Source organism: Camelus bactrianus, chromosome 4 (assembly GCF_048773025.1).
Source record: "Camelus bactrianus isolate YW-2024 breed Bactrian camel chromosome 4, ASM4877302v1, whole genome shotgun sequence".
NCBI classification, from domain to species: Eukaryota; Metazoa; Chordata; class Mammalia; order Artiodactyla; family Camelidae; genus Camelus; species Camelus bactrianus.
In genome coordinates, this window is record NC_133542.1 from 57,928,554 (window position 1) to 57,953,116 (window position 24,563).

The following is a 24,563-nucleotide window of genomic DNA, read 5'->3' on the forward strand; positions in this document are numbered from 1 at the left end:
TTCGGATGGAATAGCAAGTAGTTTCCCACTCATTGCTAAGAACAGGGAGCCGTAACATGAAGCCAATTACACTGCAACTAACGCCACTTTATATGACAAAGTCATTATCATTGTCACATAGAAGCCTGCCCCACTTCACCCCAATATAAAGTTAAGAATTTTCACCTTGCTCAGAGTTTTCAGAGCTAGTTCTGCTGCTTTTCGTACAGATTCCTAGAAATAAGAAACATATAACATCATACAAGTCAGAGTTTCCTTCTCATCTACCCCAAAGTGTGTATTTAACGGCCTCCAATTCTATACAAATTAGTGAAAAGTGTTACTTTCATTACCAGGTTAAAAAAAAAATGGTGTTTCATTAGGTTTTCTGCCCATCATGCTATATTATCATTTCTTTAATTAGATACAACCTATTTTGACCTTACAAAAAGATAGCTATTAAGTATAACACTTTAGAAACTAAACGTACCATAAAAAACAAATGTATAAAGATCTATGTGAAGATTCTGAAAGACTTAAAAAAAATAATCTCCGATGAATAAAGCAAAAAATTAAAAGTGCCTAATTTAACGGTAAGATCAAAATACGTAAAATTTAAATTGCCAAGGCAAAATTCAGGGAAACTGGTTATGTTATTTCGAAATGACTGATCCAACTTTTCAAACTGACCAAAGTAGATTATTTCTAAGTGGATTATTTCAAAGTGGATTATTTCTAATCAACAGCATCACAAGGTCTCTACTGAAAGAAAAGCAAGCGGTAGCTACCCTTTAAAAAAAAAAAAGTCTATTCAATTCAGATCTAAACATTCCTAACCTTGCCACTTCACAGACACATGAAGACTGGAGTAAAACTGTGGTCTTTTAAAAAATTGTCCAGATATTGAATTTTGAAATATGTAACATATATATTTTAACAATTCCAGTTTAAGCTATTCTACGAATAAATGCAGATTTATTTATATAGTACCTTTATATCATCTTGTACTCTAAACAGAGTCTCCCAAATTTCTGGAAGTTTATCGATGATATCATCTAGGGGTCTTCCTCTCAATAAATCATTCAGAGCTAAGCAGCTGAAAATAAAACAATTTAGTTTCAAATATATGATCAAGAAAGCTCAACATTTTACTATGAAACATTCGTATCAAATAAGAATACAGGTTCGCCTATGTTTCTGGTCCAAACCCCTCACCCCAAGACAACAATGCTATTCTCTCTTTGGTACTTCAAATACACCCCCGGCATACTGCACTTACAGTCATCAAATGTCAGCTTCCCACAACTACATAATCTCTTTGAGATGATACTTCATTTTTTACTCACCAGCGTACCTCCAGGGCCTAGCACACTGCCAAGCACATAGCAGGCACTGAATAAACATAAACTATATATGTATAAATAAATGCTGCCCTACAAAGTTATGGGAGCATATAAATATATAACTTAACAAGCAATCTTCTACTTCTTTAATCTCATACTTACAAAGACTAACACAACGTAGGAAAACCACTGACTAGAGCTTAAATATCATTAACTGTCTAACCCAACCAGAAGTATGCTTTTTAGTGGCTTTAACTTACTCCTTTTGCACAAAGCAGAAAACTTGGACATCTGAAGGGGAAAAAAATTCAGTTGTATTTGACTAGTTTTATATTTCCAAAAACAGTACCTGGATTCTCGAACTCGCCACATATTGCTGGTAAGATTCTTAACCAAATCTTGAAGAATTTCCTTCAAATACTTATCTACCTAATGAGAGCAAAACAATAAAACTGAGAATGCAAAATCCATCAGCAATCAAACTACTCATCTCAGCCACACAAACTGTGTTTCTGTGCGTAACAGCCTGCGTGTCTCTCTGGGCCTCTCAGCCCACAACTCTCTCCCCACCTTAGCTGCTAGAAGCTGCCCAAACGATCACCCTCAGATGCAAACTTGATCCCCTTATTTTCCTCAGGGCGTGAGCGTGAAGTCCGCTGACCCCGGCAAGGTTCCGAAGCCCTCTGTGGCCCACCCGTCTCCCCAGGCCCCGTGTCCTGTCTGCGCTCCATTCCTTGGCACACACACCTCTACCTCTCCCATCTCCTGCTTGCCTGGCTAAGCCCTACTCGTCCAAGACTCAAACCAGGCACCGCCTTCGCAGACAAGACTGGCCCACTCTCCTGTGTTCCCATGGCGCCCTCTTAAGGGCGCTGTATCAGACGGCACAGTAACCGTCCTGCTCCATCACACTGAGACCTGCAGGGCAGGGGCAGTGCCTCACTCGTCTGTGCATCCCTGGCACCTTGCACCATGTCTGGCACATAAGGGAGTATTTGTTCAGAACAAAGGATGAAATTAACATTTTAAGTCTGTTTAGTTCTGAAACACACTTAACAACTTGGTAATAATGACACACCGACAGGAGATTCACTTTTTATAAAGCTGATCCAAAGAACTTCAGAACTTATGACTTTTCCACTTTCACTCTCCAAAGTAAGAGAGGTCTTGTAATCTTCACTTACATGTAAGAAAACCAAGAGAGGGAGGTGAATAACTCCCCCTAAGATTTAAGAAACTGATGCCTTTCTATATCCACATCTCTAAACATTCTCCATCGTGACCTCTTCCACATCTGGGGACCACCTTCTGCTCACACAAAAATGACGCTCACATCTCAAGAGCCCAGGCCTGGGCCCTGAACTCGGATCCATAAAGCCACTGGCCTGTTGGATCTTGACTGATCCTGCGGTACCATGTACTCGCCTAGAGCACATGAAACTCACCCAACCCCCCAAGTGGAACCATCCAGGGCCCTCCAACACGCCCAGGAACACACACAGCCCAGCAGCAGACGAGAGAGAGAGGAAGGGCTGCACCGTGCTCAGGGGTGGGAAGACACGATAAGGGTCACGGGATTTGCTGAGAGTGACCTAGGAAGCCACTGAAGGATTTTAACCCAAAATGCAGTCCAATTTGAATTTTAAAAAACACTTTTACTGCTGGTAATCAAATAAAGGAAGGCAAAGGGAAGAGAAAGATGACAACCTGTTCCTCAGGGAAGAATTAGGGAAAAAAAGAGAGTACATTCAATAAATACTTTGGAAGCAGAATCAACAGAATTTGCTACTGTATTAAATTAAGGGTGCGGGTAAGACAGATGACAATCAAGGATGACACCCAGTTTCCTGGCTGGGGGAAACAGACGAACCCTGAGGAGGGCGAGGGGAGGGTGCTTTGTGAAGGCCTGTTCTGGACACGTCAAGTCTACGGTATCTTGAAACAACATCCAGGGACAACGTCAAGCGGGCAGTGAGACGTGCGAGCCAGGGAGACCTGGAGCACAAGTCGTGCCTGGGCCAGGAGCACAAGACCGAGAACCACCACAGTAGAGAAGACATTTTCGAGCCCTGGAACTATGAGCTCATCTGGGAAGAGAAAGCAGAGAGAGTAACGGGTGCTCAGAGGGAGGCCCTGAGAAATCCTAACCTCTACAAGTGGAGGAGACTATGAGAAGCAGCCGGATGAGAGAAAACCAGATATGGCCACAGCCTGTCTCCTTCTCTACCTCCTCAACTAAGTGAACTCCTTGAAGGCAGGAGCCATGCCCTGCTCTCCGGTGCGTCAGGAGTGCCTGCGGACACACGGTGCTCCACGTGTGTGGGTCTCCTGCCATTTCCTTAACCATCCACCCAACGGACATTAGATGGTTTCCGTTTCTGAAATCTCAATAAATGTTGCCATGAGCACCTCTGATACCTAGAAAGGAGGAAGAAAGCAAGGGATAAAAGAAAGCCTATTGGTTTAAACAAATAAGGACACAGCGTAGAAAGGAAGGCGAGCACAGGCCCACATCCCGGCTGTAACCTTGGACAAGGGCTCACAGACACTTGCCGTTGATTTGTCAGTGACCAGCGCATTCCAAATGCTTGTCATGGCCTGCCGAATGCCAAGGTTGGGATCAAACTGATACCGATAAAGACGAGGGACCAGCTGGGGCAGGAAAGGAGCCAGCTGTTCTCCAGCTCTGGTAGCAATTACATTAAAACCAAAAGCAGCACCCTGAAAAATAAGATGCAGTGGCTCAGATACATCTGCTGCAGTAAAATATGAACACATGAAGTATCACGAAATTCTCCCTCCCAGCCTTGTCCTGAATACAGCCTGATTTATTTGGGGGTCCAGCTTTACGAGTCAATCACGGCAGCAATGAGCCCGTCTGGCTCTCTCTAATCACAGATGTTTACAAAACACACTGCGTATCCACTGTCACTGTCTGCCAATGTAGCAGTTCTGATCTGGAGGGAAGAAGAAAACACACTGTCCAATGACAGCAACTCACCTTCCTGGAGTTCCACATTGCATGGTGGTTGGCTAGATTCATAAACTTATACACCAGGTCTGGCTGACTAAGATCACTCGCCAGGGAACAAAGCTCCTTGTAGGTAGAGAGGCCCTGGCTTGAAACAAAAAACACAAAGTATGCGGGGATGTATTTCTCCACCTCCAGACTAGTAAGAATTACATCAGCAATATTACTAGAACATTTTAAAGTTATGTTTTCACTAAGTTTCCAGTACTGAGTGATCTCTTTAGCACAGAGGTGGAGGACCAGGATGAGGAAAATATAAAAAGCCTCCCAATTCAGGTGTCAGCCATGGCTACTGAGTGACCCAAAGCCCCCGCGAGGCCCAGGAGGTGGAGCCCTCGGCCCGTCGGGGGCAGCGGGACAGGCCGTCAGTGCGCTGCGCACCCCTCTCTCTCAGGATCCCGCGAGCTGTCTGAAGACACCTGTCTTCCCCACGCCTCCTCTGAGTCCTGTTAACTCCCCGCTGAACAAACTACATTCGCTCAAACACCTTATCATTTGCAGGATTTTTGTGAAAAGTGAGCACTTTTTAAAACCCAGAAGGAGTCTAGAGGGAGAGTAAGTGGAACAAACACAACTTCCGACGTGAAAACAGGGAGCTTCAGAGAACATGACGGAGAGAACAGAGGCCGGAGACGCACTGAGAGGGGCTGGCGGACGCCCTGGCAAGGCCCCGGCAGCTGCAGCCTCACCGGAGGGCTTTCAGAGCAAAGGCAGCAGCAGAACCACCATGGAATCAAGGCCCTAGGAATTAACCTGAAATGCCAAGTGGGTGGACTCCAAAGCACCAAGCAGAGCTGCCCTACAAAAAACTAGGTGTGGTGGGAGCCACTGGCTGGGAACTGACAGAACGCCCTTGGGCCAAGGTCAGGTCCCCCCCAGAGCAGCCCACCACTGATGGCCAGGCACCCAGGGGTGAGAAGGCCTGCGGAGGGGCAGGAGGCAGGACCACCCTGGAGGCCCTCCCAGCCCAGTCCCAGGGCTCCGGGGCAGGGGCTCTGGGGCAGGTCAGGGTCTGCAGACATGTGGGCAGCAGTTCGGCTCCTCCTCGGGTGGCCACCAGCCCTGTCCTGCTCCTCACTCCCCAGGGGGACGACCCTACGGCACTCTTCAATCACCTGCCAGCACACAGATCTCCACCTCAGTCTGTTTCCCAGGAAACCCAATCCGAAACGCTAGGCTTTTTCTTCTCCCACTAACACACAACACTTCCCACAAGGGTGGAAATCAACTTTGTGAGTGCTCCCTTCCCCGCCGGGAGACGTCCAGTGACTGATCGATGGCTGCGGCACACTTACCCATCCGGGGTTTTGCCAAGGCTTCCTCCCTGAAATACCACCGTCTCTCCAGAGACCTCATGTTTGGCTCTAAACCAAAACAACAACAAGAACTGAAATCAGCCTCAAATGTTTCACACCAGCATTCAACGAATGCATGCATTGCATCTGTAAACTGAGAAATCAAATTCCCTATCAAGAATCTGCAGTGTGCAAGGTGTAAAAAGTCAACTAACCCTTCCCATCGGCCTGAGACGTCTGTAAAGTGAAGTCTAGGAAGAACAAACAGATGCAAAAGACACCCCACATAGTTACGCTGCATTAGATGTGGTCACACGTTGCAAACGCTCCTTCCTATGAGGAAGGTAACGTGAAGCAGCAGCCAACCAAGAGAATGACGGCCCCTCAGCCCCTCCTCAGGGACACCGTGCGCGACGGCCAGGCTTCCTCTCCGGGCCTCCATTTTCACTCAGCCAACGTAATCATGGTACTTTTGTAATCCAGCGCTGTACCTGTCCTGAGATCATTCAATTCTCAAAGCCTGACCTACTGGTGCGTTTCTAAAGAGTAGTTTAGTTTACCTTCTAAACAGTACATACTAGATAATTAAGCAGCTATCCACAGCATAATAATCATTGACTTGTTGATTTAGAAAAGGCTTATTTAATAAACAGGAAAATCAAAAGCTAAACTTGCCTTCTTCCATTGCATATTCTCAGCATGCACATGTTGCTCTGTGTGCTCACTGAAATTTTTGAATTCACTGTACCTTTTGCCAGTCATGAGTGTTTCTACAAGGGTGGAAACCAATTCCTGTTGATCCTGTTCATTGCCCAGCTCATACACCAGCCCAAGGCCTTTTGAGGCAACATCTTGGCTAAGTTCTACACGAAAGTCAGACAAAGCAATAATCCTTTTAGAAAATGTGTCCACTGGCCATTGAGTAAAAAAAAAAAAAATTTTTAACTTGTAACATTAAACCAAAATGATCTCAAAGTAAAGATAAGAGAACACAATCAATCCGCCTATTTTGTTGAAAATGTACTAAGTCATCTCCATGGACATGACACCATGTAAGTCCCCGTGAATGAGAACTACGCTCACAAAAGATCCAACTCACAGACCGAGCCAGCCCTGCCGGACCTCAGGGTGCACAGCACAGCGACAGAGGGGCAGTGGAGGCAAGTCGCACACATGAAGGTAATCACAGGACTTCAGGTCCCCCGTGTGCAATTTTTTTAAAATGAAAAGTCAGTATCAGACAGCATGTTTAAAACATGTTATAAAACAAAGCAACCATTGAAACGTCTACCACATACGTATTTTCAGTCCTGGCTTAAATCATAAAGAGGAAATGAATCAGAAGTAGAAGAAAGCTGTTACTTGGTAGAAGTACTGATGTTAAAGGAGGCCTTGGCTGCACTTGTAAATGCAAAACTGATCTAATTAATAAATAAATATGTAAGAATGGACTTTCGCATAGCCTTCTTTTATGTCCATTAATCCCGATTTTTCAAAATTTAAAACATAAGTTTAAAGAAGCTCGGAAACCAAGTATTTGACTAATAACTTACCATCATTTTCTGACAGAACAGAAACAAATGCACTCTGAATTTCTTTAAGATGAGACTGAAAGAAGAAAAAAGGCATTCAGAACACTGAAACTCTACCTCCTCGGGAGAGTACGCGTCTCGCTCACGCGCTACGTGACACCAAAGTCTGATGATCCAAGGCAGTCACAGACCCTGCTGGGTGCTCGCCTCTGAAGGTGGCGAACCACCTGCAGGCTGCACGGCTCACGGGCAGTCTGGCGCACGCAGCCCGGGCCTCCCCGTCCGGACCACTTCGCACTTTATCCCTTCAAGTTAAGAATCAACTTCCAGCCAAATTGTATCAGCTGCCGTCCTTCATACCTTCATGTACAGCTTACCTCAAAATCGTCACACCCTTTCCTTCCTATCACCTCTTGCTGATATGTATTCCATTAACAGTTTCCCGTAGAGCTGGACCACAGCTCCAGCACGGCTCACCTTCACCTCTCTGTGGGCGCTCAGCTTCCTCACAAGGGAAAGGAGCCAGATGCAGGCGGCTTGCCTAACGTGCGGGTTGGGGCTGACGATATGTTTGTTTAAAATCACATCCAACACCCAGGGGACGACATCATTAACTTTGGCTCCTGGGGGAAACGCAAAGAATGACAAGAAGCAATTAAAATAATTGAATAGAGCTTCCTGCAAAAATTAAATTTGAATCAACATTTACTCAAAGCAACAATCCTATAACATATTAAAATCTAAATGACTAAGGTGTTTCAATCAGTTGCCGAAAGAACTACTAATCATTCATTTCAGAACCTACATAAACTAAATAACCTTTCAAAGGTGTTCAGGTAACTTCAGTTTCCTAGAGTGAAAAATTATTGCCGTAATAGGGGAGGCTGTGCATGTGGAGGGGCAGGGGCTGTGGGAAACCTCTGTACCTTCCTCTTAATTGTGCTCTGAACCTTAAACTTCACTTCAAAAAAAATGGTCTTAACTAAAAAAAAAAAAAAAAAAAAAAAAAAAAAAAAAAAAAAAAAAAAAAATCCCCATTTTCTCTCGTGTCAGCAGTTTTCTTTCTCTACTGTCTTTTCCACCTCCTGTCTAGAAACTAACATGCAACAGACCTTTCCTCCTCCAGCTACTGTGCCATTTTTTCCCTGCCCTTTGTCACATCAGAGGTCCTCGACCTCAACACTCCTGACATTTCCAGCTGGACAGTCTGCTGTGGAGAGCCGGCCCGTGTGCTACAGGACGATCAGCAGCACGTGAGACGTGTGAAGTCACAGTGTCTGTAACACGCAGGCACAAGCGCACGCTCCCCCACCTACGCCTCCACTAAAGCCGGACCGACTCAGTGCAGAGGCACCTGGAGCACGGCCTGCATTATGTGATGGAGGGTCAGGGCACACATGACTTGGAAACTGGCTACACACACCAGTCCTCACGAAAAGAGCACAAGTCAGACAGAAATGCAGAGCCACTCCCGGGCTGGCTTGTCAAAGGACCACAACGCAGTTCTCGCTCATTCCGTGCTCTATTTTTCTCGACTGAGCCAAACAATAAGACATATACAAATACTGGAAGACGACTTAGAATGGAACATATACACTTTTCCTTTTGCTTAAAAGGCGACAGCAAGAACAGAGGAGGGTTACTTGGGGGTTATAAACCGATCAGCTGACTACACGGTACCGGCAGGCGGGGTATACTCCTCCTCGGTCACCAGCCAGGCATCCCGGGCAGCCACGGACCTGGTTCCTGTCGCCGCACTGGTGATGGCTTCGCCAATAGTGAACTGAAGTTCTACCTGCTTGGCCTGCAGTGAGGGAGACAAAAGCCACAAGTCAGAGAGAACATTTCCCGAAAACATCCACTTCCACGAAGTGGAAGGCTGCTTACTGGCCCGTTTCTCGGAGTGCTCTGTTTCCCCTCTTGTGCCTGGAACGCTCTCAGCTAACCGGATGGCTCGAAAGTGAGGCAGAGTGAGGGATGGGGACGCACGGATGACTGAGGACCTTCTTCCACGTCCGTCCAGCACTCTGCACCCTCAGGAAAGGACCACTAAGCAGGGGTTTTTAATCTTTGGAAGAACGGAATCATTCACTTAGGGGAGAAGGGCCTGGACTGTGAAGCCACACAGATCTCGGGAGAAATTCTATCTCACCAGCTCCACACCCATATGTAAACCCTGAGCCTCAACTTCTCCGTCTGTACAACATGAGCATAAACAGTGCCGTCACCCACCTCATCAGGCTGTAAGGAGTAAATGAGGGTAAAGCACATAAACCTCCCAGCAGATACCCCATTTGTAGTAACTGCACAATAGCAGTGATCACCGCTTATTAACACCTCCCCTCTGCACTCTTAACTTACATGAGGTCTGCAAGTCACCCTCAAATGGTTCCGGGAAAAAAAAAAAACAACAGAATGACAGAGCAAACATAAAATGTTAAAATTTGGTAAATCTGGATAAACGGTATACAGGAGTTCTTTCCGTTATTCTTATAACCACACTGTAAATTTGAAATTATTTCAAAGATCAAAAGTTAAAAAAATTCTTTATTATATACACTCAAACTTTAAAAATCAGATTTAGAAATTTTGACACATTTCACAATTATGCAGTCAAATGCTCTACCCCTGAGACACACTCCACAATTATGAATCACTGACTAACACGGAATTGGACCTGTCTTAGTTCCCTCTGGCATTTTTCTCTAATGTTTACTGGGAACTGGAAGAGACCTAAGAACAGGAGAATAAGGAGAGAATGAAGCACAGAGAGCATGGGCTATGGGAACATCAACCTGTGGGGAGAACTCTGCAAAGCACACCGACAACAGCTTAGCTGATGTCAAGGTCAAGCGATCAAATGCTCCAGTCCTGCCGAAGGGCCCAGTGCGGGTACCACATGCTTCCTACTCCGAAGGAAGGGATTCAGGGGCTTCAGTCCTACAGCTGCGCTTGTCAAGAGTTTCTCTCTGCCACTCTGAGCTGAGAAAAGGTACCTCAACACAGAGGATCCCATATTAGGGACTCATTTTATGGGCGTTTTTAAAATATGTTTCCTATTGTAAATAACACCGTACTTGGCATTACAAACAAAAACAAAACTCCCTAACTCCATTTACGAATATGATATCTAGGCTTCGCTGTAAGTATTCTAGAAATAAAGAGCGGGTGAACAGATGAACCAAAAACAGGCACGTGGGGACTCATTATATATTATTCTCTACTTCTGGGTATGTTGGAAATTTTCCATAAGAAACAATTAGAAGAAACAAGAAAAAAAAAAACCTTTAGAACTTCATCTTAGATGACTGTGAAGATATTTTGCTTCCCTGATTCCTGCTTTTTAAAAATTCTTATCCTTTAATATTTCTATCATGTTTCCAGCTTTTCAGATATTTCTGTACTTCTAAACTCTTAAAATAATGTCTTCACATTACACTGTACACCAGAAACTGACACACTTTAACTGACTATACTTCAATTTTTTTAAAATGTCTTCAGTAGCAAGTTAAGAATTGAGACAAGTCTTCCTTTATTTAAACAAAACTGGAAGAAACTCATCTCTATCACAGATTTTAAAAAAGGAAAAAAGCAGCAAATGCAGACATCACAAGCTTTTCCCCAAGACGTTACAATGTCAGTGACATCCAGGGAGAACCAGATAGGGGTGTAATTTCTTGTCAAAAAATTTCACCTTAAAAGTCCTGAATCAAGAATCCAGAGACCTGAATCCTAACACCAGCCTTGCCACTCGGCTGCCTGATTCCTCAAATTGCAGCTCTCCCCTCTCCCCACCCCACCCTCGAGACCCAGCAGCAACTTCGCCACCAGAACACGTGCACCAGCTCTCCCTGATGGAAGCGCCCACGCCCTCCTCTGTGAGTCTACTGCCTGACGTGCACACATCTCTTCATTCATTTACTCCCCTGCTTTATAATGGGGGGCAAAACAGACTCTACCCTCAGTCTACCGGGCAGTTAGAAATGGTGATAAATGGTGTGAAGAATGGAGAGGCATGAAAGTACAAATAACTAAAGGACCTACTCTAGTTTGAAGGGTCGGGGAGGTCTTTAACGGGCTGCAACAACACCTGAGAAAGGAGGACGTGTGGGCTACATTTAAAAGCTAAAGCAAAGAGACTGCTGTAAAAAGTGTGAGTGAGTGAGTGAGTGACAAGAATCAAGGCCCCATCAGGGGCCAGATCAGGCCATGTTAAGACACTGAGCACGCTGGCTAGCCACCGTCCACCCGTAGGTCTTCTCCACGACACTGGACACTTGTCTAGAAGACAGAAGCTAAGTCACAGTCACCCCCTCCCCACATCTAGCTGATGGGGGCAGTTTCCCCTTCTTCTTTTGAGTACCACGCTTTACTCAAAAATTAGAGGACTTCCCCATCCAGGTGATTCAGTCAACGCTCTGACTACCACAGTGATGAGCCCAAGGCTGCCACTGAGTAAGTACTACTTGGTGGATAAATGAATAAAGGTTGAATTTAAAGCCTCACAGCACACAATATTCCACCTGGATTATGCCTTTTGTTTGAGTGACTAACGATCAGAGAGCAATATAAATACCTCCACAGAATCCATCAGACCTTGCAAGAGGAGCTTCTGGTGAGGAAAATCTCCATCCCCAACTGGAAAATATCCCAGTGTTTGGATAGCTCGTTCTTTCATCTGGAAGACCAGAGAATTTTTTTTCAATAAAGTATACAACAGCTTGATCTCAGAACAATGTTTCTAAAATGAGAAGTGAGGGAGGGGGAGTGTAACTAATGTATGAGCACAAGTTGTTCTTAAAGTATCCAATTTTACAGAATTACATCTCTAAGACATTACAGGCAGAAAGACATAAAATGGAGTTTATTAAGGGCCCCGCTTCAAAGGAAGAAACTAGGTTTATTTAACTAGGTTTATTATCCTACAAACTATTAACAGTTATAAATGTAGATTCTGGGCCCAGAGGATGTAAGATGGAGTCACAGCTCGATCATTTTAGTAGGCTTTACAGCTGTGTGTGACCTCAGGCAAGTTACTTCACCTCTCTGTGACTCTATTTCCTCATCTGGGAAAACAGAGATGACAACTGTTATCTGTTTCCCTGGATCTTTTGGGGATTCAATTGATTACTGAATGCGAAGCAGTCGGCAGCATATGCTTGGCAGATAACTGCTCAACGAGGGACAGTAATGACTAGTTACTAACAGCTAATGAAAACTACACTGTGATCATCTCAAAGTTTTTAACAGTGGCTAGATCAAGAATAAGATGACATATTTATTAAACTTGTAGTAAACTGATTATTTTGCTCATCAAATCATCTTTTACTTCAACACTGAAATGCTCTTACCACAAAGAAAAATGTTTAAAGTCTATGAAAGTTTTTATCTAAAACTAAAAAAGTATATATGTCCTTTTCCTCAAAGATTACTCACATTGCTTACAAATGCCCAGATTTCTTAAAACTAAATTGGCTGTAGGAGGTTAAGATTTAGATCTGGTCTGGAATTACAAAAAAATAAAACTATTTAACACTTCATTACCTACTCTTTTGCACGACAAAAGAATTACCTGATGCATTTAATATTAACCCAAACTTTAACAGTTATGGGTCTAAATTGGCGTAACTGGGTCAAAGACTGTGCACAAATCATCCCCCAACTCAAACTTCAACAGCCATCTCGAATTCTCCTTTTTTCACATTAAACCTTCCTCCAGCTGAAGTGCCATCTATCCTTACATGATTCCATTTTCACGCATTTACTCACCTACGAATAGAAAGGATTTCAGAAGGGAAGGGTACCAGGAAGAGACTTGCCTTATTTGTTTCTTTACTGGACGGTATTCTATTTAGCAGGCTTTCCACAAGATGCAATTTGGTAAAGCCAGATCCCTCACTGGGGATTGGGAGTGGACCGTTTCGGCCAATCTCACCCAGGGCTGTACAGGCAGCAATTGCCAGGAGGGGTGATGTACTGTCCAAAAATGAGCCTGTAAGTACATGTAGACAAAACAGAGAATCATTCCCCTTGAGATCCAAAGCAAACAGCAGTGTACTCTAGATTTTTTTAAAGACAGCAAAACAAAATCAAAGCCCACAATATTTCCCAGTTGATAATTTGTTAGCATTTATTTAGTAATACACCACCACAGAGTAGTGCCCTTTCTTAATGTTTAAATTTTTTCCCATAACGGGATCATCTCTGTTAAATAGGAACATATAGGAAAAAATATAGAAAAACCAGACTACTTTCGTTGTTATTAAAAACACAGAATTTATTTAGCATCAAGATTCTGTGAAAAAGCTTGTGTGTTTAGAACGCAATGCTACAGAAAGAAATTAAAATGTTATAATAAATTTTCACCTAGCTCAAAAAATTTTAACCTAATCATGCTGCCATCCAAGTCAGCATCGGCACGTTAATCACCTATGGTTTCTGTCGCGCTCTGGATGAGGTCCTCCTGTTCGGGCAGGAAGTCGGCGTCTGTCTCCAGGTCTTGTTGCTCTGCCATTTTCATTTTCTTTTTAGCCAAATATCTTCCTACTGTGAATCCCAATGCAAGCAAGGATCCGTGCTGAATCTCTGGGCTCTGGATTTAACAACACAATAGCATATCTCTGTCTGTCTCTCTCACACGGGCATGAATGAAACAACTGTGTGTTAATTACAGTCACCTCTCCAACAAAACATAAGGCCAAAGAATAGCGGTCCCTGGAGGTGCCACTGGATGTCAATAAATCAGACAGGGAACAAGAGAAACCTTGAGTCTCTAACACAGAGAACTCTGAGCACTTAAGCTGAGTCTTGACTCACTTCAAGATTTAGATTTGCTAACCCCACACCCACTCCAGCTCTGAGTGAGGTGACTCCCTTGTGCGCTCTTATAAGCACTTAATGCTTCTCCCAGCTTACAGCACTCATGTGACTATACATGACTACATCGTAACTTTCAAGCATCATTTCCCATGACTGCCAACAAAATACAATGAACAGGTTCTATTTCTACTTGCTAAAACCTCCAAACACAAGGTAGGCAATGAGACACGTGAAAGCGCGTGGTTTCAACAGTGTTTTCTGTTGGGCCAGGCACAGTGATCAGTGGCAGCAGATGGGGAAGAAAAAAGGAACTAACATTTCTAAGCGCCAAGCGGTGCCAGCTAGGGCTTCTCACGTACTCACTCCCCGCTGGATTCCTAGCGCTTAGCACAGCGCCTATGGGACACAAGGCACTAGAGTTTACTGAATGAACTGACTGAATCCGTGCATCATCTATCTCACTTAATCTTTACAATCATAAAAGCAAGGAGTCTGTGAGTTCATTTTACAAATGAGAACACAAGAACAACAAACATATCAGATGCTTTTATAAAACTACTATTTCCCACAAAAAGGACGAAGACAAAACTGATAACATACGTGACTGTCCTTTGTAGTCTTTATAAGCTGTTCTATCATTGACTTCAACTCGTTTCCCGACACAGTAGACACCACCACAGAATAAAACAAGGCGGCCAGTTCACGCATCTCTTCTTTACTGCTGTTCATCAGACTCTGAGTGGTACAGAAGGAGAAACACACACATGACATATGATCAACTCCCTGCTGACAACTTCTAACATTTAGAGTTAAAATAATAAAGTATACATTGTCATGTCCAATCTACTGGTATCTATGAGAAAAAAACACAAAAAGCTATTATTTCAAAACAAAAGCTGAGTTACAGACCAAAACCTTATGTGCGTTTTCATCAAAGACACAAAGTATAAAACAGGTGGGATTAATACACGGATGACCTAAAATGGAGGTCAGCACATGTTTTCTGTAAAGGGCCAATGTGTGGCAACCATTCCACTCTGCTGTTACAGTACAAAAGCAATACCAGACAACAAATGGGGGTGGCTGGGTGCCAGTACAATTTTATGCACACTGCTATCCTCACATCAGGAAACTTTATTTGTCTTTTGATTTTTTTTCAACCATTTAAAAATGTAAACACTACTCTTAGCTTGCAGGCCATATAAGCAGGAGGCAGGCCAGAGTTGGTCCACAGTTCATTGGTTAATAACCCCTGATCCACAAGATCAAAGGTCAAAAATTCTAAGGTCATTTTAAAAACAGCAAATACTCATTAAGAATAAAAATCCTTTTTAAACTAGACGCAATTTCATGAGACTAGATTTTCCAGGAAAGTGCAAAACTCACTCCTCTTGGTAAATTACATTCATGCTTTCACACTCAAAGAGAAAATCTGTACATATCACCATAATTCACGCTGCATTTTGCAAAAAGAACTGCATTATGTAGCCCAAGAAGTATACAAAACTGTATGAGCCGCACCTGTACTGAAAAAGTGTTCACTGTTTATCTGAAATTCAAGTTTAACTGAGCATCTTATATTTTTATTTGCTAAACCTGGTGACCCTTTTGGTGTGACCATGGGACAAAAATACTCTCCAGCATGGCCAGTGGGAGTGTGAACCGGAACCACTCGTATGGAGGATGTGCACTGTCTGTTCAAACTGCATCCGCAGGTCCGCAATTCCACTTCCGGGGAATCCACCTAAAAATATACCTGCTCATATTCAAAACGGTGGGCTGCGCGTTGCAGCAGACTGGAAGTACCCTGAGCAGACGTCAGCAAGGATCTGGATTAAATTATGCCACAGTTCTCCAGAGGAAAACCATGAAGTTGTTAAAACAAAGAAGATGTTCTCTCTAGAGTTGTATAGGAATAACTCCACGTTCTAATACTTAGTAAAAGAAATAAGGTATAAAACAGTGTGAAAAGTGTAATACCTTCCGTGTGAGAAAAGGAAGACAAATCAAAAATGCTTATTTCATGTGGGTACATGTGTTAAGTAAACTCTGGAAGGCAGGCCACACACAAATAAGGGACAACATGTGCATCACGTGAGAGAGGACGAGGCAGGAAGGTGAGGGGCGCTGGGGAGGTGAGAGGCAGTTATGGAAAGGAGATGTTTTCCATCATTTCTTATTTAAACTATACAAATCTATTACTTTAAAAACATTTTTTCAAAACAGAAAAATAACTTTTTTATGTGCATGACTCTCAGTTCATCTCCCACTCTCACCTAGATGGAACACTGCGGTACACTGACCTACATGCTTCCCAGTAAGCGCTTGATGATGAGAGAATTTTCAAAATGACCTAAAGGCAGAAGAGGTCACGGGAACACCGGTAGGAAGACGAAATCATGAGACTGAAGTTTAAAATATACAGAATCAAAAAGAAATACACGTGCACAGGATATACCTTTATCCATTCTGTTTTGTCTACAAATTTGGTGGCCAGCTTTTCTGGATACACTGAGACTGCTTCCAGCAGACAGTACATGACTGGCAAACCTAAGTAAGAAGGAATTCAGAACCATTTTCATTTCAAGAGAAGAAATAAACATACAGAGATCACTAAATTCCTTTAAAGCATAAGGCTACTACTGCTTTAGGAGGCATTCCCCAGTTCTACGAGAGAAAAATGAACCCAAATACAGTACAGCAAATTTACAGACTAGTTGCCTATAAAGAGCAAATTTACAGACTGGTTGTCTATAAGAAGATGCCCTGTTCTTCACCCCACTTCCAAAGTAAAAATATGTTACCTATTGTTAGCATTTCTTTCTGAAAAGAGAAACAGTGTATCAAAGATGAATCAGATGCATTTAAAAAAGAAACAAAGATTAATGTTCAGTTACAGGAGTGGAGAGAGAAAATAACTATGCTATAAATTCTCAGCTGAGTTGAAAATTAGCTTTTTCCTGAAGTGCTTTAGTATCTGTCCTCAGCATCATGACCTCCTACCTCCAACACCTGCTAACAGCTGCTGAAGCAGGCCAATGTAGATCTGCACAGGGTTGGTTTCTCCACTCTTGGAAGACGATGACGAGGGCGTTGCCTGGCTGCCCGACATTAAAGTCCGTATATAGCGTCCAATGGCGGGGGCGTGATCTTGCATGTCAGCCAGACTCTGAGAGGTGGGCACCACTCCCGCGCTGTGAGCCAGGCACATGCGCAAGTACAGAACTATCTGAAGACAGAAGGAAGAAGACCAGAGAAGCCCCTCAGGAGATCAGGGTGGGAGGACAGTCTTCAGAGTGACAGTTCCCAGCTTTGATTCCCCCCACCCTCCCTCCATGAAGCTATTCAACAAGCCTCACAGAAGCTGGAAAACATGACTCAATATGTGAACTGAAATTACCATAATGGAGCAAAATTTACATAACCAGCTTTTATAATCCAAAAAGTGTTTTTAAATGAAGTTTAATGGAATTAAAATGCAAACCCTACTTTCAAAGTCTAAAAGATTACAATGAAAATCATTATTTTTTTTTAAAGGTGTATGTGTGTAGACAGGCACTGGGCAGAAACCTGGGGCCAAGGATCTCTTCCTGTGGAACTCCAGTTGCATTTCCTCTCCACTGACACAAGAATTTGAGAAAACAGGTTCAAATCATCTGCAGAAGAGTAGCTATATGCCATAAAAGCCTCTGACATAAATCAGCTGCTAAGGAGCCCTCTGGAAGCTCTCCCCGGGCAGCCGGACTAGACAGGCAGCAACTTCACTGGGAGAATTCTTACTCCGAACACGATTATCTCTTGCCATTTAATTAGTGCAACTCAGTGACCACAGACAATAGAATTTCCCTCAGTAAATGTGACAAATTAATCTAATTCTCCAACCTTTAAAACTAGATAATCCAAATAACCTCAACATATTCTTGCCTTTAACACCCAAATCCAATTTGCTGTAAACTCCCAACAGCAGCCAATGCAGAGCTTCCAGCTCTTTCACGAAGGGAAACTCACTGAAATAAACACATTTCTAGGCTCCACTATGAATTAAATGTCAACTGTGAATTAAATGTCAATTAAATGAATTAATGTCAACTACCGAGTACTATTTTCCTAATAAACAGTCTGGTATAAAACAACGATGTCACAATATGAGTCTATCTAGAACACGAAAAATTCACAGACATATCTTTGACTGTAACATTAAGACCCTTTAGTAAAAGCAAAATGGAAATATATGCCAGTCCTACCTCTCCGAAGGCTGCTGGGTTAAATGGAAGGACAGTGGTCCCAGTCATGTACTTGGCTGGAGTTTTCATTCGATGGGAAGCCTAATAAAAATAAGCCCCCCAAAACCAATTACTGAAAAACAAAGCACATGTACCCTTTCTCAACTCAAAACTAACTGTATTTCTAGCCGTATTATTGTTGGCTACTATTTTTTTCTAGTCAAAACATTTTTCCATTAGTCATGATTGATGGTGCACAGACCTCAAACCCTAAGTGACAGCTGTGTTGCCTTTTGACTGGTTTGTTGAAAAAGAATAAATCTACAAATCAACCGTGCTTTAATAAAAAGAAGGAAAAAAAGAAAAAGAAAACAGCTCCAAAGATGACACAGTAACAACTGAGATAAAAAAGAAAAAGAAAAAATTGACTCCCGAGGAGCCTGCTAACACAGCGCCCCCAGCCACTGCACGCCAGCTCTTCTCATTAACAAAGGAGGTAGAAAGAAAATACGAGCATGAGAGCATCTTCCGACCACAAACTTGACAGTGCCGTGGAGAAGAGACCCGCGGCTGCCACATAAGACGTCTATCTAAGCAAAAAGCTAAGACCAGCAGTAGAGGTGGAAGGCAGTAAGGCAGCCCCAGCGCACCTAGAGAAACGTGACTGTAACAATAGGACAGGGCCAGGGCGGGGGTCATGACTGCTAACACTCTGTCTGAGCTACCAGCCAATGTGGGAGACTTGCAAAAGCAAACGATGTGATCTTCTCTTACGATCACAGTGGAAAAAAATATGAACTGCTCCCTGAAGCATTCTTAAACTTATGATGACCTAAATAATAACCTTAAAAATAAAAAGATGTTTTTAAGCACGTTGTGCAAAGGGAATAATTTTAAACACAGCCAGAATGCTGAAGGGCATAAAAGGAATCGTAAGTAATTTAGATTTGAGCAAAACAGATTAATTACATTTGAGATTTCTATTTTTCTCCTCATTTTGTACCTTCTTCTTATCATAAATATTAATATTGTTAGGAAGTTTACCACTATTCAGCATGTAGTGATTAGCATTTTGAATGTGTCATCTAAAAAACCGTTTATTTTCATCATCCATTATATAACTCAAACTAGCTACCTGAAGTTAAAAGCCATACCTTTTCCTGGATATAATATACCATTTCTGGGAAAGATGGCATCTGCTTAGAAGCACTTTCTTTTCTGTTTCTACCAGGAAGACACCTTAACACTCGCTGCGCTTCTCCATGAACTTCTTCCCGTCTTTCAGAAAGACAAATAAGAATAAAAAATAAATTTCACCAACTGGAGAATGAATGCTCATACGAAGATTAAGAACAGTAATTTTATTTGGCAGCTGTCTTAAATATACTCTTGGCCATCAAAGCAAGGAGTCATAAAATACATTACAAGCAATCACTCCTTTTTGGACATTTCATGAGATTTAGAGAGTCATGTGGCTTGCATCTTTGAATTTTACCCACAGGAAAAAAAACAAGACAGAACATGACCACAGATATATAATATCAGAGGGCCTATAATTTTAACTCTAATAAAGGGCTTCTAAGTTGCACAGACCAACATTACAAACTACGTAAATTTTAGTAATTTTCAAATAAAACTTTAAATGAACCCAAATTCAAATTAACACCTTTGAAACTTACGGATCTCCTGCAGCTAGTAAGAGCAAATATCTGGAAGGTATATGATCTGAGGGGAACACCGTGCTGGCAAATTTCACAGCCACCTGTCGAACTTGAACTTCAGGCTATTTGACACATAAACACAGGCATATACACATAAACACATAGAGATTAAAAAAGAAGAAGAAGAATTCAATTGCCAATAACTCATCCCAGTCAAGATATAAGTCCTTTTAATTATACACAATCAAAATTTAAGTTGCTATTTCAATAAATATGGTAAATAAACAAAATCATTTAGTCAAGATCTTTAGTCATGCTGTATAAAAGTCTTTGGACAATGATATTATTTAAAAAGTACCTTTATGACCTAAGAGGACCCTCCAAGTAAAGCAGGAACCCCACACAGACCAGCCAGAGGTGTACATCCTCAGCCCAACCACGGGACCAAAGTTACTATGGCAGTTTCTGGCCACCCCCTCTGCCTCCCCAAGTCTCAAACTCAGCCACATGAGTGAAATTCAGATACTTTGCAGGAAACACAAAAAGAGCTTACTTGGAATCCCTACAAATTTAAAGCAAAACACCTCCAACATTCTCAGATTAGCTCTAAAGTTAAAACTGACTCCAAAGCAAAGTTTCAACTAAGTAAATACATTCAGTTGACTTCAACAGATTGAGAGCGTAATCTCTGAATACAAAGTTCAACCAGGAAAGCAGTGGTAGAATCCAGTGATGCTGAAGCTTTACCTGCATGTCCCTTCCCCCAAGTCATTCCTCCAGTCACAGTGTAAGTGAGATGAGAGATACTTAGAGATAATATAAGGTGTCCCTGCTCTTTAACATTCCTTGGGCTGCTTTACAGGGCAATGACACTAACGACTAGTCTGTATGATTTAGCCCAGAGCCTGGCTGCCTTACACGTCGTCTGAGAAAAGAAAATAAATTACCTTTGGCTTGGTAATATTGTTCTATGGCTTGATCTGCATAAGTATAACCAGCACCCCCATGCACCAGCCAAGCATGACACTCCCTTGCAAGGTAACCTATGGGAAGTTTTAACGACTCAATTCTAACGAGCTTCCGAGTAAGTCGCTACTTCTCTGTCCATGTTATATGACCGTGAACCAGGTACCTGGACACCAGGAGCATCTACAAAGGGACTCTACCTATAATAAGCTTTCTGAGTGTACACAATTATCCTGTTATATCTCAATAAAAACTAGATACTTTTCTGAACCTTTAATAATTTTCTCAATATAAATGTATTAAACACAGTAGGCAACTTTCAGTAAGATGTAATTCACATTAATCTCACCAACATTTGACATCACTCCCTCTTCTAATCTCCCTCTCCTTCTACTCCTAGAAATGGAGGACAAAAAATTGACTAAATACATAACAGCTCATATTGTGTATGATATAACATGCATACATATGGGTATTCAAAATTCTCCTCCAGACGCCCATGCCAGGCACATAAAGAGGACAAGAAGGAAGAAGAACATGTACATGGTACTGGCTTACTTCCTACAGGCTCGTTTCTTTCCTTCTGCTTTCCCCCCACAATGTCACCCACAGAACTCCACCCCAGTGGACTGCAGCGCTCAGCTGCCAGTCAAGACACTTCCAACTGGGAGAACATAGCATTAAGAACAGTTTTCCAGCAACAAAGGCTTTAAACACAAGGCCTCTGTGAACATCACTACTCCTTCTCCACTAAAATCAGTTCCCCATAATGAAGAATTAAAAACTGATCATAAATCACAGTCCAAGTGACTGCAAATATTCCTCTTCACTCTCACGAGTTAAGGAGGAGCACAGTTCAGACTTTGATCTTAAAAATGCGAAATGCAAATACTACCAGCAACAGCAGTGCACAGAGATGGACTCACCTTTATTAAGTACGAAGCCACAAGGGCCTCCATGAGAGTCCGCTGTGCTCCTTCCAAGGTGCTGTAAGCTCCAACCATCATAGACAATGCTTCTTGAATTGCTAGTCGTGTCTCGGGCTCTTCCTAGGAAGACGATAATGATGGCATTTCCCTACGTGTTGCGTTTCCAAGTGAGCATCCAAACAGAACACATACACTGGCCAGGTGCTTCCCTACCTTACACAGGGCTTCAAAGAGCTGCTGCACAAGAGCTATATCCTTAGTGAATAAATGGGGCATTCGACTGTAAGAGAACATGAGACCATCATTACCATCATGAATTTCCACGAGGTGGAAGAAAATGACACTAAACACCAATTCTCCTGAACTTGCACTTTCACCCCTGAGCACCACGTCAGCATCACCGGATTGCCTCCCCAAAGAGCCAAATATTTTTAAAGTAAATATTTAATTCTTCAACTGTCTAATCTAAGTCACCCTCGATTAATATACATACATATACAGTATCCAGATATTCTCATAATATTCCATGCATTCAGTTAACATTTCTGATTTTAAAATAAAGAAAATAGATAATTAAGACTAAACTGCTATTAAACTAAAGACTATGGTGATAAGGAGCTTTGTCACTTCATGCCAACGCACAAGGGACAAGGTCTGCTGACAACTCTGTGCTGTATCGGTTGATCTGAAGTGGCTTTCTTCTGAGCCCCAGACTCCCCTCCCTGTGCAGTGCAGAAGAGCAAGACCCCGTCTTCACAGGCCAATACGGAACCTGCACCGGGGTGGAAGCGGCACCTGGGGCCACTAAGGAGGCTGCACCTCCGTCCCCCGGCTTAGAAACATAGTGAAGGAAGAGGAAACCGGGAGGAACTGAGTGCCGGAAATCATACTCAGCAGAAGAAAAAAACATCCACTTTCCATAACAGGGCCACTCGGAATCGTAATATACCACCATAAAAAGAGGAGAATCACTAGAAAAACCTTGCTTATTGGGATTATAAAGACTAGTAGTAAGTTGCAACAAGAACACCTAAGGTCGATTTAGGGCGCAAGAATGTAACATATGATGACACAATCCAGTTCAAAATCTCATTTCAAGACTGCCATTAATACGGTAACATATCTTCAAATGCAAATTAAAATGTCTCACATCATTATCCTTCTACAAGAAAGGCATTTCTAAACCACCTATGGCCATTAAATACATTTCCTTTCAGAATCATAAGAAATTTACTCTCCATCCATTATTAAATGCCACATCATTTTTCTTAGTTTACCAACAGTTTATCTCTCACTGAAAAAGAGTTTACTCACCTGGAGAGTTTTCCAACAGCTGAATATGCCATTGACAGTAGCTTAGGATCCTTGAAATTAAGAAAGAAAAAAAAAAGAACAAAAAGCAGACAAAACAAAAAACACAGTAAACGGCAAAACCTTTTTGCTGCAATTAAATGCATTATTTTACTCCTTGTTAAACCTAGGACTGACTCTACCTAACTACATGATATCAGCATCTGAACAAACAAAAATGTCCAAACCCAGAATGCATCACTCTACAAAAAGGAAAGACCAAACAAAACCAAACCTTACACCCCCGACTCACTCCAAAAGGAAAATGCAGTGGTCACATATAAAGAGGTTCTCTTAGCTGGTGCTCAGTTCAGGATTATTTTCAATACTGTGTAACCTGCAAATACTAAAACTCACCACCAACATATACTAGGAAACGAGCTTAGCTTATTAGAAAATTCACCACTGGCGCAACAGAGTAGTATCCACCACCCTCTCTCACCCAAAACTGCAATAAGCTAGAGAGAAATTTTCTAAAAATCTGCACTATATCAAACATCTTCTTCTCATATCTTCCATCATAAAAAATTTAAGGGACCACAGTCATCAGGTAAGTTAGTGAGGTTCCCACCTCAAGATACAGATAGAATTTCACATGGTTTTATGAAATCCAATAGTCTGACATTACTCAAAACATGGTAACACGACCGTGAGCTGAAGTTTACATTTAACACAGGACCCACACACCTAGGTGGCCGCTCTTACGGGTTCATCTGTTGGGAAGACATGCAGGTGCCATCTGGAGGTGAGAGGGTTAGAGCTCTGTGGTTTACCTGACCTCTCTAACCTATTTTCAAATCCACAGTCTCTCCCCTGAAAGCCCAAAGCGTTTTTATTTCTACCAACCATCCAAAGCATCTGATTATCTGTGCCATAAAAATAATCTGAAAGGTTCCCAAGGCCTTAAAGAACCCATGCGAGCGCTATTCAATAGAACGAGAGAGTCAGGCCTAACACTGCCAAAAAGCACAGCGGCAGACTAAATGAACAGCTTTTCACTAATGATAATATCTGCTAATACACCTTCACCGCGCTGAACAAGTTACATGTATTATCTCATTTAATCTTCACAATAATCCAATAAAGTAATATTATTATTTTCATTTTTCTGATAAAGAACAGAGATCCAAAGAAGTTAAGTAACTCACCAAGGAACAAAACCAGGATTCAAACTCAATTCTAACTCCAAATGGCAAAACCTTGGTCACTAAACTACTGCAAACATGCATTCATGTTTAGCTAAGACTCAGGAAAACAATGCTAACTGGAGTTCTTGAAACCTTACCTTTATTAGCAAACTCCCCTGAAATACCAGAGATGGCAGGAGTGATACAGCAAGGGAAGACAGGATATGAAAATCTACAGTCCAGGGACTCCTCATCCCACTTAGCTTAAGGAATCAAAAATTTACTGAATGCATGTTTTGACAGAATTT

General features: G+C 42.3%; 1 protein-coding gene across 5 annotated transcripts in view; it reads right to left on the minus strand.

Moving 5' to 3' along the window:
- ECPAS (Ecm29 proteasome adaptor and scaffold) overlaps nucleotides 1-24,563 on the minus strand; it is a 90,191-nt gene that overhangs the window by 17,437 nt on the left and 48,191 nt on the right. For 4 of the 5 annotated variants that reach the window (XM_074361989.1, XM_074361988.1, XM_074361985.1 and 1 more), the window contains 22 exons: nucleotides 23,093-23,142; nucleotides 21,992-22,058; nucleotides 21,776-21,898; nucleotides 19,902-20,005; nucleotides 19,377-19,500; nucleotides 18,244-18,324; nucleotides 17,003-17,228; nucleotides 16,458-16,549; nucleotides 14,600-14,734; nucleotides 13,610-13,772; nucleotides 13,000-13,172; nucleotides 11,757-11,858; nucleotides 8,861-8,984; nucleotides 7,658-7,803; nucleotides 7,202-7,256; nucleotides 6,397-6,511; nucleotides 5,649-5,717; nucleotides 4,324-4,441; nucleotides 3,876-4,043; nucleotides 1,672-1,751; nucleotides 970-1,075; nucleotides 166-213 (listed from right to left, as the gene is read on the minus strand). In XM_074361989.1, the coding sequence (XP_074218090.1) occupies nucleotides 166-213; nucleotides 970-1,075; nucleotides 1,672-1,751; nucleotides 3,876-4,043; nucleotides 4,324-4,441; nucleotides 5,649-5,717; nucleotides 6,397-6,511; nucleotides 7,202-7,256; nucleotides 7,658-7,803; nucleotides 8,861-8,984; nucleotides 11,757-11,858; nucleotides 13,000-13,172; nucleotides 13,610-13,772; nucleotides 14,600-14,734; nucleotides 16,458-16,549; nucleotides 17,003-17,228; nucleotides 18,244-18,324; nucleotides 19,377-19,500; nucleotides 19,902-20,005; nucleotides 21,776-21,898; nucleotides 21,992-22,058; nucleotides 23,093-23,142 (2,469 nt within the window). Of the gene's footprint in view, nucleotides 1-165; nucleotides 214-969; nucleotides 1,076-1,671; nucleotides 1,752-3,871; nucleotides 4,044-4,323; nucleotides 4,442-5,648; nucleotides 5,718-6,396; nucleotides 6,512-7,201; nucleotides 7,257-7,657; nucleotides 7,804-8,860; nucleotides 8,985-11,756; nucleotides 11,859-12,999; nucleotides 13,173-13,609; nucleotides 13,773-14,599; nucleotides 14,735-16,457; nucleotides 16,550-17,002; nucleotides 17,229-18,243; nucleotides 18,325-19,376; nucleotides 19,501-19,901; nucleotides 20,006-21,775; nucleotides 21,899-21,991; nucleotides 22,059-23,092; nucleotides 23,143-24,563 lie in introns of all 5 variants that reach the window. The other variant, XM_074361986.1, reaches the window with a different exon arrangement.